This window comes from Balaenoptera physalus (genome assembly GCF_965194825.1).
Source record: "Balaenoptera physalus genome assembly, chromosome: 13".
Lineage (NCBI taxonomy): Eukaryota > Metazoa > Chordata > Mammalia > Artiodactyla > Balaenopteridae > Balaenoptera > Balaenoptera physalus.
The window spans coordinates 6198465-6216515 of record NC_138892.1 but is presented as its reverse complement, the minus strand read 5'-3'; the positions used below and the strand labels follow the sequence as shown (position 1 = coordinate 6216515).

General features: G+C 59.7%; 1 protein-coding gene across 2 annotated transcripts in view; it reads right to left on the bottom strand.

The window, feature by feature from the left end:
* SCUBE1 (signal peptide, CUB domain and EGF like domain containing 1) overlaps positions 1-18051 on the bottom strand; it is a 134008-nt gene that overhangs the window by 62007 nt on the left and 53950 nt on the right. For both annotated transcript variants that reach the window (XM_082420538.1, XM_082420539.1), the window contains exon 5: positions 1589-1714. In XM_082420538.1, the coding sequence (XP_082276664.1) occupies positions 1589-1714 (126 nt within the window). The remainder of the gene's footprint in view (positions 1-1588; positions 1715-18051) is intronic.

Genomic DNA, 18051 nt, shown 5'->3' with positions numbered 1-18051 from the left:
GGAGAGCGGAGGACAACTGGAAGAATCACGATGACTAAGGATGACGGGCTGGCAAAGGCCAGCTGTCTTCTCCACAGGATGAAGGATGGAAAGAAAGGCCATTTTCTTTAGGAGAGCTGGTCAGCGTCTGTCTCCTCGCTCAGTGGCCGGCCTGGGAGTTGGACTCAGACTCCTTCATACCATTTTTCTGCAGCAGAAAGTGGGCCTGGCATGAAGCGCTTGTCTCTGGCCAGAGACGGGCAGCACTCACACCAGCCTCCCTCCACTCTTCTCAGACACACGGCAAACATCGCATCAGTCTGGGCATGCTGGCTGCCTGGTGAGCGGAGGCCACGTCCTGCCACCCCCCACGCAGTGTTGGGAGGACGCAGTGCGTCCGGCGAGCGGAGGCCACGTCCTGCCACCCCCCGCGCAGTGTTGGGAGGACGCAGTGCGTCCGGCGAGTGGAGGCCACGTCCCGCCACCCCCCACGCAGTGTTGGGAGGACGCAGTGCGTCCGGCGAGCGGAGGCCACGTCCTGCCACCCCCCACGCAGTATTGGGAGGATGCAGTGCGTCCGCAGCTTTGGAGGACTCAGCGTGCTCAGCCGCCGTCTCACTTCGTTTGCCGGCTCCACTCCTACTGGGGAGTGCTGGGTGACCACAGTAAGAGGCTGGAGTACGCCTGCGTCCTGCAGGCTGACCTCCAAGCTCGTCCTGAAATGGCACCTTTGACCAGAGGCACCATTCAATCCGGATTTCCCAGGGTATCATCATTTATAGGGGGCCTTTCAGGGCTAGGCTGTGAGCTCTGGTCTTTGATCCTGGAAATAAGCTCAGCACAGCCTGCGCTGGGACCCCCGCAGAACCAAGCTCCTTGCCTTCTTTTTTTTTTTTTTTAATAAATTTATTTATTTTTTGGCTGCATTGGGTTTTCGTTGCTGGGCGCGGGCTTTTTCTAGTTGCGGTGAGCGGGGTCTACTCTTCGTTGCGGTGCGTGGGCTTCTCATTGCGGTGGCCTCTCCTGTTGCAGAGCACGGGCTCTAGAGCACAGGCTCAGTAGTTGTGGCGTGCGGGCTTAGTTGCTCCGCGGCATGTGGGATCTTCCCTGACCAGGGCTTGAACCCGTGTCCCCTGCATTGGCAGGCGGATTCTCAACCACTGCGCCACCAGGGAAGTCCCCTCCTTGCCTTCTTTATACCATTCTGTTACCAAGGGCTGCCCTGGCCCACTGAGAACCCACAGTCCCTCCGTTCCTGCTGGAGAGCTCGAGCACAGGGCCAATGGGTCTTTCGGGTCGGGGGCAGGGGGGAAGGAAGGGGTTACGATGAGCACCGGCAGGGCTGTCACACGGGGCCCTGCATTAGATCCAGCCCAGGTCTGGGGCTGTGTCAGTGGTACTATGCCAGGGAAACCCTGAGCCTGGGGCTTACGGCCCCTGTCCCTCATGCCTCCCAGGCCCCTTCGGCGGGGGGGCCCTGCCCTTCTCTCCCCACCCAGGGGACTGAGTGCCCTTCTCAGGCAACGTCCAGCAGACTGGACAGACCCCCCACAAAGCAACGGCAGGAGGCGCGTGGGGATGTCTGACCCCGTTGCCTCCATCTACCTACGTGTGCAGTCCTTCTGGTTGTGGGCAAGGTCAAAGCCGGGCCTGCAGTCACAAGCAACCCCACCTTTGGGCGTCTCCCGGCAGATGTGGGCACAGCCATGGTCTTTGTTCATGCAGTTCATACCCTCTGGGAAGAGACAGACAAGAGAGGGGTTGGGGACCAGGGAGAGAGAAAATTTCAGGCTTAGAAGAGATAACCGGCGAAATGTCACAAGCAAACGTAGTGTTCTTGGGCTGCCGTTGGCACGTGCATGGCATGCACACGGGGGGTGCACCTAGTCCTCCAGATGGCGATCCCCTAGGGGCAAACTGAGGAAACGGTGCCCAGGTCTAGAGCCAGGCCTTGCTCGGATGCCGTCAATGAGCTCGCAGGACCCACGGAGGAAACACTCCTGACCTGGGTCAGATTACAGGGCATGGGCTACAGAATGCTTCCCAGGTCAGGGGTTTAGATGGTTTCCCCACGAAAGCAGATGTGGGTGGCATTTAAAACGATGGAGGTGCGTAGCACTTCTCAGTTTGTACGGGGACGCCACAAGCCCCCGTGGGGCAGGTGGAGACTTGCCTTTCAGGCTGGGCACACAGAGGAGTGCTGACGGGTCAGGGTGCCGACACGCCCCGGCCGGCCTCCAGCTGTCGCACCCAGAGGCGCCGGCAGCCGGCTCAGCCCCCTCTCACTGCACTTCTGCACAAGTCAGACGCTGCCGTGCTGGCCCGCTGGACCCCGGGGCAGCAGAGGCCCGTCCTCACCAGCCCCACGGCTGTGTCCTGAACTAAACACCCCTCCGCCACACACACCATCCCCCAGCTTCCAGAGGGGGTCTCCACGTGTACCTGGTCATTGCAGTGCTCCCCAGGACCCACGGAACCCCCCAGCCTCAGTGCAGAGCCCTGCAGGCCCGCGAGCCCCGAGCAGGCGTCCCTCCGCCCTCCGAGCTTATCCCGGGTCCAGGCCACACACGTCACTGTGTTCCTAATCTCAGCCTGAGATTCCCGCTGGTTGGCAGATGTTCCTCTTTAAAGCAAAAATGTTTGCAAACCTCAGGCACCTTTTCCTCCGAGGCCTCAACTTAAAAGGGCAGTTAGCAATGGACTCCCCTGTTGGCTGGGAAACTTCAGAAATGGGAGACTGCCACAGGGGCTCAGGGCTGGGCCACCCCACTGCCTGCTCCGGCACCCCCAGGCTCTGGCTGCAGCGGGCTTTTTTATCTGGAGGCTTGTCCACGTTAGCCCTGCCCGGCAGCCCCTGCAGCTCGTCCTCTGGCCGATTCGGAAGCCCTGTCCCCCCCAAGGCCAGCCAGGTTCCCTGTCTTCTCCCCTCCCAGAGGCCTCGCTGAGTGCAGAGCTGGGCTGCCCACGGGCTTTGAGGGCAGGAACTATGAACCATCCACCTCCAGAGGCCTGGCCTCTACTCACCACCCACCCGGTCAGCGCCTGCCAAGCATCTCGCCAAAATGCACTCTGAGGGCCCTGGTGTGATCAGGGAGAACAAGGGTTCCCTGGGGTTTGGCCCCTCTTCTGAGTCACCCACAGTTTCTGGGAAATCCCCTCCACCCCAGAGAACTTGATCCCCCCTCCCTGTCTGCCTGGAGCGGCTTGGAACCCCCTTCAGTTGACCCCAGTTGATGTTTATCTTCCTGGTGATTTGTGAGGAGTTTCCAGAATTTATGAGGTCAGGGGTCAAGTGAGAGGTTAGAGGTCACAAGTCCATCAAGAGGCTAAGTGCAGATGAAAGGAAGAGCTGCTGGCCGCCAACACCGCCCTGAGACCTCCTTCCCCAGGTGACTCACTGGCCTCCTGTTCAAGGTGAGGACTAGCTCAATCTTGACCTCGGCCACTTTAAGCCTGGGCACGGGGCAACTGAGAATTGACAGATGTTTTAAAACACAAACACCCATGGCAGCTACCATAAAGGCTGAAAAAAGTCCAAAGTTGAAGAAAACAAAAAAAAGTCAAAATGAATGAAGCATGCATTTTGCTCAGCACACTGACCTCTGGTTTCAGCTGATTTTATTACTATTATTCCTTCACCATGATTTTCTCACTTATGCAAATCAGATTGTCAAACTGGAGCCCAAAGAGCTGGTGTTTCTGTGTTATGGCTATAAATATTTACTAGAGATTAAATGGGGGAAATTTATCTCTATTAGTTTATTTAAAAACGGAAATTTAAACTTTATTACACATTAACATTAGTACATCTTCCGTTAAAAACGGTATTTTCTAAAACAAGGAGAGCTGCCTGAGAGGAGGGGTCCTTGCAGAGAAGGGGGGATGGGTGTGATTCTCGACCGTACTGTCTGGAGCCCTGGCCCCTGGTTCTCCAGGCATTTGTCACCCTTGCCTGCTCTAGCGGGGAGTCTCCGCCGGCTGGGCCTGCCGCAGACTGGGCGCTCTCGGGGCCAGTCAGCTACTGCTGCCGCCCCAAAAGGCGTGTGCACTGTAGCGCCCGTGCCACTACGTCCCTCCCTCCTCCGGGAAGCCCTCCTTGGCCCTCAGGCCAGTCAAGGGCCTTTTGGACACCCACGCCCTCTTGGCTGGGGGGTGGCCGTGTGGCTCCCCTCCGCTCTCCGGGTGACTCAGGCTGAGCTCCGGGCCTCCTCAGTGACCTCACCGTCCAGGGCAGGTCTTGCCCAGGCGGGGATGCTCCGAGTGCCCACGGCGAAGGGAGGGGAGGTGGAATAGCCTCGGGTCGGGGCCTCACAGCTGGCAGCGGCAGCCACCCACAGCCAGGCTCACGTACGGCTGGAGAGCTCCTGCCCAGCCCGAGCGCTTCTGGAGGCTCCTGACATGGTGGTCGTGAGAGCACTGCCATCACATTTAAAAATGACCCTAGCAAGCACTCCAAAGAAGGCTACAACCGCCTAGCTAGGGGCCGGGGGTACGGCTTCCTCTGTGCGGGTGACTCAGCCCCTTGCCCAGCTGTGGACACGGGAACTGCGTGACCTTCCCCTCCACTCTGGGGCGGCGCTGGCTTCCGCGGGCCACGAGAAGCTCGGCTTCATGGCTGGCAGGACCACAGATGGTCAGGGCTGGACGGCTCCCTGCCATCCGTCTTCCAAATGGGGACAATGAGGCCTCGAGGCAGGGGTGACTGTCCCAGATCATATGGCAGGCCTGGAACCCAGGCCGCCGGGCTCCCAGCCACGGCTCTCCTGGTCTGGGGGTCACTGGGCTACCCTTGCGGGACTCAGATGACTGACAGGCAGCATGCACTTTCTGGGGTGAACAGAACCGGGAACCCGGCACAGAGCTGGTCTGATAAACGGTACCTGTTACTATTCGTCGTCCTCAGAATTAAGAGCCTATGAGAATTCAAGGCAAATTCAGACTCTGTGAAGCTCTCCGGGCAGCCCCTCAACGAAGCACAGAACCCCTCGCTGCTCTTTGACCTTCACCCGGCTGCCGCTGAGCACGAGGGCGGAGCCTCAGCTCACCTGCAGAACCACCTCGAAGCCTCGTCTCTCCTGCTTGTGTCGCCCCTCTAGCCTTTCCGAGCAGCGTGACGTTCCTGCAGCAGCCGTGCTTTATGACAGCTGCGGTCCCGACCTCTCACCTGCTTGTCCTCTGCGTCCCCACTCCCCCTCTGCAGCCACCACCGGCCTTCCCACTGGGCTGGAGGTATAGCAGCGCGGCCTCGGGCAGGCCTGGCCCACGCCCTCTGCAGCGGCTCCGTGAAAGGTGACGGGCTCTTATGAGCAAGGTCACTCTGGCGGCGTCCTAAGCAAGGGGCGCGCTAAAGGGCTGGCCTATGAGACCCACGCCTCAGAGCAGCACCGAGTGGAGTGGCTCCCCTTGGCGGCTAACTGATGCCTTCCTTCACTCTCTGGGTGCGGCTCAAGCTCTGTCCCGCAGACCGCGGGTCCTGGCTTTGCCTCTTCCTTCCAGCTGGCACAACGGGGAGGGCCAGCTCTGCACTTCGCCCGTGCCTGTCCCCCTGCAGCCGTCCCGCCCACCAGCCAGTGAGCTCCGAGAGGCCGTGTCTCGTCCCTGCTGTGTCCCGCGCCCAGAACCCTGGCTGCAGCACACGGCAAATGCTCAGGAGATCTTACTGGGGAGCGGATGCAAAGGCGCCAGAGGGAGAGTCCGGCCCCCAGGCCAGCAGGCCAGCCTGGCCACGTGCTCACACCGTCAAAATCCTCTGGGGAAGGCTGAGCCTCGTGCAGGAGGGGCCGGGGCCAGGGCTCGCCTGCTCGTACCTGAGCCTCTGGTCAGATACCTTCTTCCCTTTTCTTAGCTGACAAATGGGTTGTCAGAACGTGTACCTCCGAGGGTTGCCGTGAGGCTCAAATGAGAAGACTATGAAATGTGTGTGGCACAGAGCGGGTTGCTAAGAAAGTAGGGCTGTTCCTAAAGCTTTTCTACACTGCTCCTGCTTCATTCTGCCTTGTGTAAAATGCGAGTAACTGCTGAGTTGCTCTCTCCTGCCAACCGTGGGTAATTTAAGGGGAGACCTGACTTTTATTCTTTTCTGTATCCCATGTACCCAGCACGGGGCCTGCCCAGAGTTAGGGATCAGCAAACAGTAACCGAAAGAAAGCAAAGAAGAATGGGGGTGAGAAAGAGAGAGAAGGGAGGAAGAAGAGAGAAAGAGGGAGGGAGGAAGAGGAGAGAGAAATGAAGCCTTTCTTACCTCAGAGCAGATTAAACCCATTGCCTATTATTTAGGGGACAAGGCGAGAGGCATAGAGAATTTGCAAAGCACTATTGTGGCATCTGCTGCTGTGTGTTCTATGAAACACAGCATCTCAGGTCGCCTGATGTAGAGAATTCACAACACACGTTAAAAGCTCTGAGAAGTCCTGCAGGCACTCGTGGATAGCCCCCACTCACTCACTTAACACAGTATCCTGGGGAGCTCTGCCCCAGCCCCTCTGGGAGGCTCTGGGTTACAAGCTTAGAGACCCCAGGGTGGCCCACTTCAGCCCCTCACCTTACAGATGAAGTCACGGTGGCAGAGGGACTGCGGAGGTGCAGGTCGGGGCAGGGAACACGTGGGGCCTGGCATGGCTTCCTCTGTGCCTCAGAGCCTCAGGGACAGAGCGGACGGCTCTCCCTTCTTGTCCACCCAGGAAGGCGGTCCTGGGCACTGCGAGCTAACAGGGGTAGTACTGGGAGGGCTACTGCTGAGGGCCACGGGGCCAAGTGGAAGTTTGGATGTGAAAGGTGAACCCCGGGGCATGCAAGGTGCGTGTTACCAAGCACTTCTGCTCCAGGAGAATGGTCCTGGGCTCCACACTGGAAGGGACTTCAGGTCCCCCACCCTGCTGCAGCCCCATCCCAGCTCCTCTGAGGCAGCCCAGCCCATTCCCGCCAGCTCTGGCTGGCACACTGTCTCCACAGGCTTCTCCAGAACAAGGGCGGAGCCCAGAACTGGGCACAGAGCAGGCTTCTGCGAGCCTGCGGAACCGGAGGGCCCCGTCTCACTCTGTCCTCCTGTGGCCCCCTGCTCTGTACCGTGTCTACCCTTGGGAGCTGGACCACAAGAGAGCTGCCCCGGGGCCAGGTGCAGCCACTCCCGCGGCCTCACTCCCCATCTTGACACCATGCAGTGCTGAGTCCAGCAGAAAGCCCTGTTCATCTCCCCTCCTCGAGGGGAAGTGAGATATAATTTCAGAGTTGCTCCCAGAAATCCTGGTCTTCAGGGGCCTGGTGTCAGTCAGGCCAGGCTGCCCGCCAGGTCGAATCTAATTTGATCCAATCCATCCAAATCCAATTACGTTCTGCAAACTCGGACCGAGTGTCTCCTTGGTGCCCAGGATGGGGCGGGGAGCAATGAGGACACAGAAGCTTTGCTGACACATCGCCAGGTCCATATTCAGACTCTGACGCTTGCTGCATGACCCTGGGCAATCACTTCACTTCTCTGAACCTTAGTTTTCACCTGTGAAAAGTGACTAGTTGTCGGACCTGCCTCCCAGGCACTCACTCAAGGTGCAGGCCCCTCCTCTGCGCCAGTGAGGCTGGCTAAGGGTGCAGGTAAGGACCTGAGGGACTTTATCCTGGGCAGGGGGAGCCATTGAAAGGTTGTAAACTGGGCAGGGATGCACTTTGTGTTAGAAAGATCTCTGGATGTTGCATGGAGGTGACCTGCTGGGGCAAGAGTGCAGGCCAGAAGCGGGTGGGAGGCAACTGTTATCACCCTGAATGGGACGAAGGAGCCTGCAAGGATGGCAGCGTGTGTGGGGACAGGGACGAAGGCTGGATTTGAGACACACTTCAGAGCCCCTTCCTCTCAGTTTTCCAGAAGACATGATGTAGGGACTCGGGATCTGACTGTACTTCCATTTAATGTAACCCTCACCGTAATCCTGAGAATGGGTATGGCCGTGCCCATTTTACAAACAAGCCCATGAGAGGTTGGATCAGGGCTGGGGAAAGACGAGCCAGGGCCACACCATGCACGAGAACTCCGGGCTGCACCTTCCTCTCCCAAGCGCCCCGAGCTTCCTTCTGACGGGCCCCTCCCCAGGTTCTTGCACTCTCTAGGCCCGGTGACAGGCCCCCGCAGCCCTTTCCCACCAGGGCCTATTTTCCCAAAGGCCTCCTATCATTTTTTGGTGCTCTACAAGAGTGTGCACAGAGGTAAACGATGGCGGACCCTGCCTGCCCCAAACCAGTGCGTACATCGCGTCTTCCGTAGAGCAAAGTTCACGGATGCATCTAAAGCAGGGCAGTGGGGCTGGGGGCCAATCTGTTTGTACTTAGGGGCCAGCCTTTCTCGTAGCCCCCGGCCCAGAATAACAAAGCTGGAATGTGTGCCTCTCAGGGGTCGTTGCTATGGCGACTTCATCAATAACATCATTTTCCGCATCCCTGTCCCTTAAACACGCAGGAAGGGAAGGCAAGCTGGGAACGGCAGAGCAGGGAGAAGAGAACAATTACCTTGTTACGTCCTCCCCCAACTCGGGAGGAAGGGATTTTCCTCCCCTTCCACCGCATCAGTAGAAAATTACGGAGCCCAGGAAGAGGCTGGAGCCTTGGGGGGGTGACAGGAAGAGGCTGCTGCCTTCCCCAGCCCAGACTCGGCAAGCTGGCCAAACCAGGCAGGGAGAAACAAATATGGGCTCCCACATGCTTCAAATGGGGGCGCTGAAGGGAACGCTAGCAAGGTCCCGCCGTGGGGGTAAAGGCACAGGGGCAGCAGCAAGGATGGGACCGTGGGAGAGGTGACGAGGACAGCAGCTGTGCAGGTCCGCCCAGAGCCGCCTGTGTGCCAGGCTGCGCCACACGCTGTACACGTTATCTCACGAATTCTCCCCACCACCTCAGCAGGGCGCTTCTGTCCGGTACTGGCCCACTTAACGGATGAGAACACTGAAGCACCGAGAGGTTAATAACTGAGGTGAGGGGGCTGGATCTATGGGCAGCCCTGAAGCAAGACAGAGTGGGGGCAGCTCTGGGCTGCAAAACAGGAAACTGAAACTCTCTGCAGGCGGAAGACGACCAACCAACCGACCGTAGCTACCATCATTGAGTGCCTTTTGTGCCCTAAGCACTTTACGTGAATAATCACCTTTAAGTCTCAGGACCATTTTTCAAAGTAGATGCTATTATCCCCACTGTGCAAGTGAGGAGAGTAGGACCCAAGAAAGGCTTGGTAACTTGCCCAAGGGACACGGATGAGACAGGCATACCGTGTTTCACTTCAGAACCTGCGCTCCCAGTGGATTTCCTGGAGACAGTGGAGCATTCACGGCCAGGGGAGGGGCAGGGAAACCCGAGCTGTCCCCTTCTCTTCCTTACCTTTCCCCAGGGTGTGAAGCACGGAAACAACCCAGCCAGCCCCTGCCCTCCCTGGCTATGTCCACTTTTCCACATTCTGTCTCTCCAAGCCCATATCAAATGCCAGCTTCTCCAGGACGCCTGATTTTTCACCCCAAACCTCCCCCGAGTCGGGAGTGACACCTCCATGGTCCTCAGACCCCCTGCCTGAGCTGGCTGCGGGCTGGGAGCACACCCTGTTCCCTCCTGATCCGCAGGGCCCAACCCCAGGCCCGGCACAGAGGCAGATGTGAGAACACAGGCCCTTACCATATCACTCTGCAAGGTAAGTAGTTTTGTCATCATTTTACAGAACCATTCAGAGAGATGGAGCAATTTGCCCTTGGTCACTTGGGTAGGATGTGGTAGAGCTGAAACTTGAACCCTGTTCTGTCTGACTTGAAGACCCGCCCTTCTCCAGCTGCAGAAGGAACTTTATAGAGCATAAACCTGACTGTGTCTTCCCATTGCTAAAAACCCTTCAATGCTCCCACCCCAGCCAGGGCCCAGGAAAGTTCTCAGCATTGCACTCTAGGTCCTCCCCATCCTCTGCTTGCCGTGGCTCTAGGGAACAGGGACACTTGGCTGTCGGCCAGCAATTTGAGATTCTGCTTGGGTGTCACCTTTTCTAGGAAGCCCTCCTTGTTTCCACCCTCCCCTCAAGTCCCTAGGATGGATTACGGGCCCGGCCTGGGCCTCCACAGCCCTCTGGACTCCCCTCTCTCATAACACCCACCACACGAACTGTAACTTCTGGGTTTGCTGGGTTCCCCCCACCAGACTGGGGGGGTCCTTGAGAGGCAGGGCCCAGGCCCGAGTCACCCCTTTACCCTCCCCCCACCCCCCAGCCACTGCACTGTGCCCATTTCAGGCCTGAGAAATGTTCGCTAAACCCGGCTACACTGACGAGGGGCCTGGGCTCAGCCGCTCTGGGCTTTGGACTCTGCATCAGAACAGCGGCCAATACTCGGGCAACAGGACGTGTCTGTCCGCAGGCCCGGGCTTGGCTGTTGCCTGCCAGGCAGTGCTGGCCCCAAGCCTGTGCCGCCTGCCCGCCCGCCCGCCGGTCCGGCTCCACCTCGATCTCCTAATTACACTCCAACAGCATCTGTGCCTGGATGGTGCTCGGAGAGCCTCTCATTATGGGGCCTGGGTTTAGCAGAATGCAGGGCTCTGTCTCCCACCCTGTGCCCCTGAAATTACATCCTTCCGGGCAATTCCAGGCCTGGCCGGGGCGCCAGCAGCCGGCTGCCCCGGACTAGACCCCCAGCTGACCATGAGCCCAGCCCACCCCAGGCTGCATCCCTAGGGGTGGCCCCACCTGGGAGATAGGAGTAAGTCTGTGGGCTTCCACTTGCCCAGAGTGCCTCAATGCCAGGCCCCACGCCAGGCTCTTTGCACACTTCCCTAACTGACTGTCTCCACGATGCTGAGTGCCAGGTACCGTCAGCAGGCCCAGCAGACAGGCGACGATGCTGAGGCTCAGAGAGGGCTCCCCCGCCTTGTGTGGTGCAGCAGGGACCCGACCCCTGGCCAGGTGCTCACGTCACACCCCACCAGCCCTGGGCTCACTTGGCTGCCTCGGCGGCCCTCGAGGGGACTCTGCTCTGCTCTTCCTCCAGCGCCTCATTGCCTTCATCAGCCCGATCCTTTCCTCGCTGGTCCCCACTGCCCACTCCCCGGCACACAGACCCTTGGGCCGTCCCACCACCTCCACCCCTGCCTTCAGGCTGGATGCCCCCTGCCAGGGCCCCGGGGGGACTGGCCCTTGTCAGTGTGCACCTTGCCTTCCCCGCAGCACCTGCTGCCCAGCTGGTGCAGCCTCGGCAGTCCAGCCCTTGTGTGATTTGACCCCCAACGCCCTCCATGTTTATCTGCTCACCTGCCTACGTGCTTTCCTTCCACAAGTATTTAGGTAGGGTCTCCCGGACACCAGGCCCTTCCTTCTGCAGGACCAGCCCGCTTCTTGTCTGTGCCTTTCATCCTGCTCTGCTCTCCCAGTGGCTGGACCACAGTTGAGCCCGTCGTAGGTGTGCAACCGACACCCACAGCGTGGCTGGCCCCGAAGTGCCTGTGCACTTACAGACAAAGGCCCGTCTCTGAAACCAAGCCATCCTGCTTTGAGTTTACATACAAGCAAACAGCCAGAATGGACTGGTTTTCTGGAAAGCAAGAATTGGGAGGGACCTTAAAGAGCATCCGGATGAAGCCCCTCCTTTTCCACCGAGGAGGCTGAAGCCCACCGGACAGGACTTGCCCTGGGCCATGCAGCAGTTAGCACGGCGTCCACACGTAACCTTCTGACGCCCAATCCCCTTGGCTCCCCATGCCTTGGCCCTCAAGTTCAGTGTTCTTTTTTTTTTTTTTTTTTTAATTTGTTTGGCTGCACTGGGTCTTAGTTGCGGCACGTGGGATCTTTAGTTGCGGCAGGCAAACTCTTAGGTGCAGCATGTGGGATCTAGTTCCCTGACCAGGGATCGAACCCGGGCCCCCTGCATTGGGAGCACAGAGTCTCAGCCACTGGACAGCCAGGGAAGTCCAAGTTCAGTGTTCCTTCCATCACATCAGAAGGTGGCTCACGAGGCACTGCTGGTTCGGGGCTGTCGACCAGCCTTTAGGCTCACCCTTTCCCTCACTCACTCATTCTACACCTTTGCTGAGCACCACCTGTGTGCAGGCCCTGTGCTGAGGCCGCCAGCAGAGCCAGCCAGGAGGCACACACGTCACAGGGGCATTTTCAGCTAAGACCAAGTCCTTTGCCGCAGCTGCTGAGTGGGCAGATTGTGTGTGCGTGGGCAGGTGGACAGATGGACGGATGGCCAGCTGAGACTGTGGCTGGCTCCTGGAGCACCAGATGAGAGCAGCGGGGCAGGGCTGGCCTGCTCGGAGAGCAGGGATGGACCCCAGCCTCCCGTCAGCCCCTCACCTCCGGTGCCTTGACCAGTGCTGGCACCGGGAGCCCCTGGAAAGCCTCCTCTGTGAGATGGGAGGGGGCCTGTCTGGTGGCTGTGAGGACCACGCGGCAGTGCGTGCAGACACACGTGGACACACGTTTGCAGAGCTGCAGGTGCCACAGGAAGGTCGGCGTCGCTGAGGTGGGGCGGGCCTAGTTTTTACCAGATCTACCTCCCATGCCTATGCCAGCCCTTTCTAAGGTATGTGGCCTGGAACTCGCTTGGTTTCCTCCTCTGTGAAGTGGAGAAGGAAGATCATTAAAGGGCCCTAAAGAGGTGATGGCTCCAGCTCAGGGTCCCTGCCCACCCCCTCAAGGAGCAGGTGGTGCTCAGTAAAGGCTGCCCTGCCCAGCCCCTACCCCGGCCCCGTGTGGCCAGCTCTGCAGTGCCTGTCCCTCCTGAGCCGCCCCTCACCCTGGACCCCTGCCCCCTCCATCCCCTCCCAGGGCTAACCGGCCTTCCTCTTCCCGTCCCCTGCAGTTCCCTGGCTGATCACTAGGCGTCACCACGAGCACATCCAAGCCTCTCTGAGGCCCAGGTGGCTGGGACCACAGGCCTGTGAGACTTGCTTCCTGGGTTTTCACTCTGCTTGGGCTCCAGAGGCTAGAAGTGCCCCCTTCCTTCCCCAGGGCTGCCAGACACAGCAAATAAAAACATAGGATGCCTGGTTAAGTCCAGATCTCAGATAAACAAGTATTTCCTGAGTATAAGCATATCCCAGGGTTGCATGGATCATATTTACACCAAAAAAAGGATTCATTATTTATGTGAAATCCAAACTTAAATGGGTGTCCTGTATTTTATCTGGCAACCTTATCCCTCGCTCCACGGGGACCCTAAAGGGAGCCATGGGGGGACAGTCAGCTCACACAGGCCCCAGGCCATGGCCTGGCTGTGACCTGGGAGCAAGTCTGTTTCTCCCCCTGACAGGGGACCAGACGAACGTAGCCCAGGTGCAGGAAGGGCCAACGTGGCGGCTGAGCGAGTGCTCCCCCAGCAGCTCTGGGGGGCCCTGGAAGAGAAGCTACAAGAACGCCCGGGGATGCGCCAGCAGGAGATTCCCTAAGGACACGAGCAGCTCCCAGGCACCTCAGCCGGTGCCTCACCTCCACTGCCCGCCACGTGCTGGGCTTTGGAGTCGCCAACACCTGGGCTCTGGGCTGGCTCGTCCCAAACCAGCTGTGCCCGCTGTCCCTGCCTGCACCTCCGTTCCCTCCCCTGCACAACAGGGTGGCAGCTGTTACTTCCCAGGGTCCTTTGAGGATTAAAGGGCGCCAAGGACTTGGTACACAGTAGGAACTCAACAAATGTTGAGTACCTTGCCCTTTCCCCAGGGATCGTGTCAAGGGCACGAACAACCACCTTTGGCAACTTACGCTGATTCCCACCACTTATTCTAACCTGAACAGACTGCCGAATGGTCACTTCACTCGGTAAACAGATACATGGGCACACACTGGGTCAGCCACTGTGTGGGCCTGGGGGACAAGGGGGCAAGTTTGGGGCAGCAGGGAGGATCAGCGCTCCAGGAGAGGAATCAGCTCAGGCAGAGAGGCTGACGCGCTTGCCTCGGAGTCAGAGACGGCTTCACAAGAGGTGAAGCGAGATGGGTTTTGAAGGATGACGAAGAGTTCTCCAGGAAGTGAGGGGGATGGGGAATGGCACTTGAGGCAGAGGAAATAGCACACAGCAAGGCCCATGACTGGTAAAGGGCTGCCCGGTCACGGGGAGAACAGAAGGCAGGTGGGGGATGGGCGAGGGGCTGCGCTCTGGAAGGCCTTGGAAGACCTTGGAAGGCAGTGAAGGCCAAGCTCCTGGTGCGGGAGAGACAAGGGTTTGTTGTGGCAGCTTCATGACACGCACGGCAGGGAGAGGAGGCACAGGAAGGTCCTCAGTGGGGAATGACATGGCCAGAGGGTCACGCAGAACAGTGGCTCCCACTGCTGTCAGAAGGCGGATGGGACAGGGAGACCGGGGAAACAGGTTAACTGAGCGAAGGGTGAAGCCTGGCCCCGGGAGGAGGATGGAGAGGCAGGGCCCCGGGGCTGCAAGGGGCTCCAGGCAGTGGGCAACCCCTGCTCCCACCCCTCTATCCATTTGTTCATTCAGTATCGTTGGTCTCAGGAGTTGGTAAGATGTGGGTTCAAATCTGGACTGTGCTACTTACTCACTACGGACAAATCTCTTGGCTTCTCAATCTCCATTTTCTCACCAGCAGAATGGGATAATACAGCTACACAGCACATCTGGTCACTCCCGTCACAGTCTGGGCACAGTGCTTGGCACATAGTGATGCCCAGTGACAGCTGACAGTTTTACCAATTTCAGGTCCAGGCACTCTGCTAGGGGACAGAGTATACACATATTCTCTCATTTTGGTCCTCATAAAAATTTCTATAATGAACACTAATGTTTGTCCCATTTCACAGATGAGAAACTGAGGCCACAGGACGTGCAGCCGAGAAGGGAGCCAGGGCCAGGGCCAGCTACTCCTGCATTGTCCACATTAGGAGGCCGAGGTCTTGCAGCGTGGAGGAAAGCCCACCGCCAACGCCACTAAGTACTGGGGTCCCTGCAGGGCTGCCTGGCAGGGGCTGGCTGGAGGCCAGGCCAGGAGAAGGGCGTGAAGCTGGGCACACCAGCCAAAGGAGTTGTTTATGGGATGGGAGGCTCGTAAAAAATAATGGGCTGGATTTATCGTCCCCGCCTCAAGGGCCGTTCTGGACTGCAAAGGGCCGGGACAGGCCTTCTCCGGCAGCACCATAAATCTGCCCACTAAATGCGAGAGCTGTTTATTCTCCCGCCCACCTGGTCTGTAGGCCGGGGATGGGGGAAGAACCTGCCCCACGCTCCGCCCCAAGGAGCAGCCAGAGGGGCAGCCCTGAGGCTGGGGTGGGGGACTCTCTGGCATGGCCACTGTTTCCCCTCTTTTAAAACAGAAAATTCCCGGCCACACACACCCACGGGGAACCTAGCACCCACAGCTGATGACAGAAAGCCCTGGAACAGGGCAGGGGGTGTCCCTGGTCCTGTAGGAAGCACGCTAGGGTCTCTCAGGTCAAGGCCTGGCCCAGACCCCATCATGTGGGAATCACGCCCCGGGAAGCAACAGGAGCCGGCCAGCCAGGCACAGTGATGGGACGCTAAGCTGGCGTTCGGCGGGGGCGGCTCGGGGGAGGCTGTGAGCCTCTGTCCACAGGCATTTGAGTCCGGAGATGGGGGTGGAGCAGGAGAAGAAAACCTAACTTTGGCGTCAGAACGCTGGCCTCCCATCCCCAGTGCTGCCTCGCGCTGTGGCCCAGCTGGGGTTCCCTCCCGCGGCGGGGTGACAGCGCTCACCCGAAGCGCTTCCCAGGGTAGCTGCGAGCATCACAGCACCGTGTGATGTGTAAGAGCACCGCGAGCTGCGGCGGGGGCGCCGGCGGGCGAGGACCCCTGCTGGCTGGGACGGGAGGAGGGGTGGGAGCAGCCGGACAGGAGACAAAGTCCAGAGGAGGGTCAAGGACCGGCCTGGAGGAGCGCGAGGGGGGGCCCAGGACGGGGGATGGGCCGGGGCGGAGAGGGCGGCCATCTCCCCTGAGAACCACGGGCCCTCTGCCCTGACCCGTCCCCAGGGACCCGCGCCCGAAAACTGCCCGGGGACCTCTGCCGAGGGGTTCCCCGCCGGTCCTGCGGGGGTGTGGGCTTTGGGCAGTGGGCTCGGGGCAAGGCTCCCGGCGGCGGCTGACCCGGAGCGGCTGAGGGCGCAGGGCCTGTGCTCCACTTCAGGGTCTGAGTGCGGCTGGAAGGAGTGCTCTCCTCCAAGGGCCACGGGGGAGCCCAGCCCCCTTCCCCGGCCTGGCCACGGGGCGGTGAAGGGCAGTACAGGAGGCAGAGCACGGCTGGCCCCATGCCCGCTGCGGGGAGCTCAGAAAACTCCCGAGCCCCTGCCCCCCCCCGATCAAGCCCGGTTCCTGAGCTCACACCCACCATCCCGGCCAGCTGCTCGGGTCCCAGGCCGAGTGGGCGAGAGAGCGTGGGCGCCCGCACTGTGCATGAGTTGCCCCGGGCACCTGCGGTCAAGACGCCGAGCCAGAGGCTGAGCAGGACCCGGGCTTCAGCCTCATGAGAAGTAGAGACTGGCTGGTCCTGCTGTGGGCCCCAGGCTCCCCTCCAGGCTTCCGGACTCTAAAAAGAACAAGGCCCCACGTGGTCCAGAGCCACTGGACCCTCCTTCAAACCGCCACTGAAGCACTCCGCACCTACGTGACGCGGGGGCCGGGCCTCTCTGCAGAAGGGCCTGCCTGCCCTGCCGCTCGCCTTCCGCTCCGCCACCCTCCTGCCCACCCACACTGCCCCCGGTGAGGTCCACACCCTGATGGCCACCTCCCAGGAAATTGCTTCATCTCCCTTTCCAGCCCGCAGCGGGTAGCAATCTTCCCCAAACGTGGATCACACGTCCACCCCTGGGGCTGATGGGGGCCCCGTCACTGTCACAGCAAAGTTCAAACTCCTGCCAAACACGGTCTCCTGACCCTCTCACCTCTGGCAGCTTTGGGTCTGGTTTCAGGCTCTAGGACCCACTCTCTGCAACGGGCAAAGAGGGCTGCAGGGACACTGACTCCTCCGGCTACCAGAATAAAGTTGGAACCTTAGACGGTAGAGAAGCCCTGGCCAGAGGCGAGAGGCCAGGCCGGCCTGCATGAAGGGCCCAGGCAGTGAAGTGCAGCTGGACGACCTCAGGGTGAAAAGACAGGGAGGGCGCCGGGGGCGGGAGCAGCAGGAGACCCAGAATCTGTATGTGACCCCGTGAGAAAAGCATCAGGTACAGGGAAGGGGCTCATATCCGAGTCCCCCTTCCTCTCCACTGAGGCTGCATGGCTTACAGAAATGACCTGAGGTCAGGACCAGCGCTGGCACCCAGCCCACCAGGCTCTGCCACAGAATCGCCTCCTCAGTCAGACAGCGCTGGAGGGGGACAAGTGTCTGAGGGCCCTCCCTGCTCAGACACCAACCCAGAACTCAGGCCCAGAGAGGGCTGTGACTGCACGTCTGCCTAGGGTCTCTGCCTCCCCATCTTCAGAGCCCTGCTCCAAGTTGTTTTTCAATGTCAGCTGCCTCCATTACTTTCAACCCAGGTCTGGACCCAGGTGGCCCCGCCAGCTTCTCGCCCTCTCCTTCCCATCACTGCCGCACAATCCCCCAAAAGCCCCCGGCCATGCCGCCCACTCGCCACTCTTCAGCTCCTTCACAGGCCACCCGCCCTCAGGGCCTTCTTCGATCCCTCTTCACCTCCCCCAGGCTCCCAGCCCTCAGGCAGAACTAAGTTCCCTGTGACCTTAACAGGCTGCTGGCTGAGCCCCTCAGCACTGTGGCCCAGGGCCCGAACTGACCACCCAGTACGTGATGCCATGCCACGCCACGCCATGCCACGCCACGCCACGCCACGCCACACCCTGGGTACAGATTTGAGCATCACAGCCCCAATCCAAGTTGACCAGCACACTGGGTGAGGAAGTCCCTCTTCTCTTTAGGACCCAGTTTCCACGCCTGACCAAAGAAGGGGTGAACCACGGGATAGCTGTAGTCTGTTTAAACACTGGAAGGCAGCCACAGAAGGTGGCATGATTTGAACCCAGACCGCCTAGGTGCCAGTCCTGGTACGACTCCTAGGATCCACGTGACCCCGGGCGCACTACCTGCCTCTGTTATGTGCCATCTGCACGTGGCAGTAATAGTACCTACGCCGTAGGGCTCAAGGGGTTAT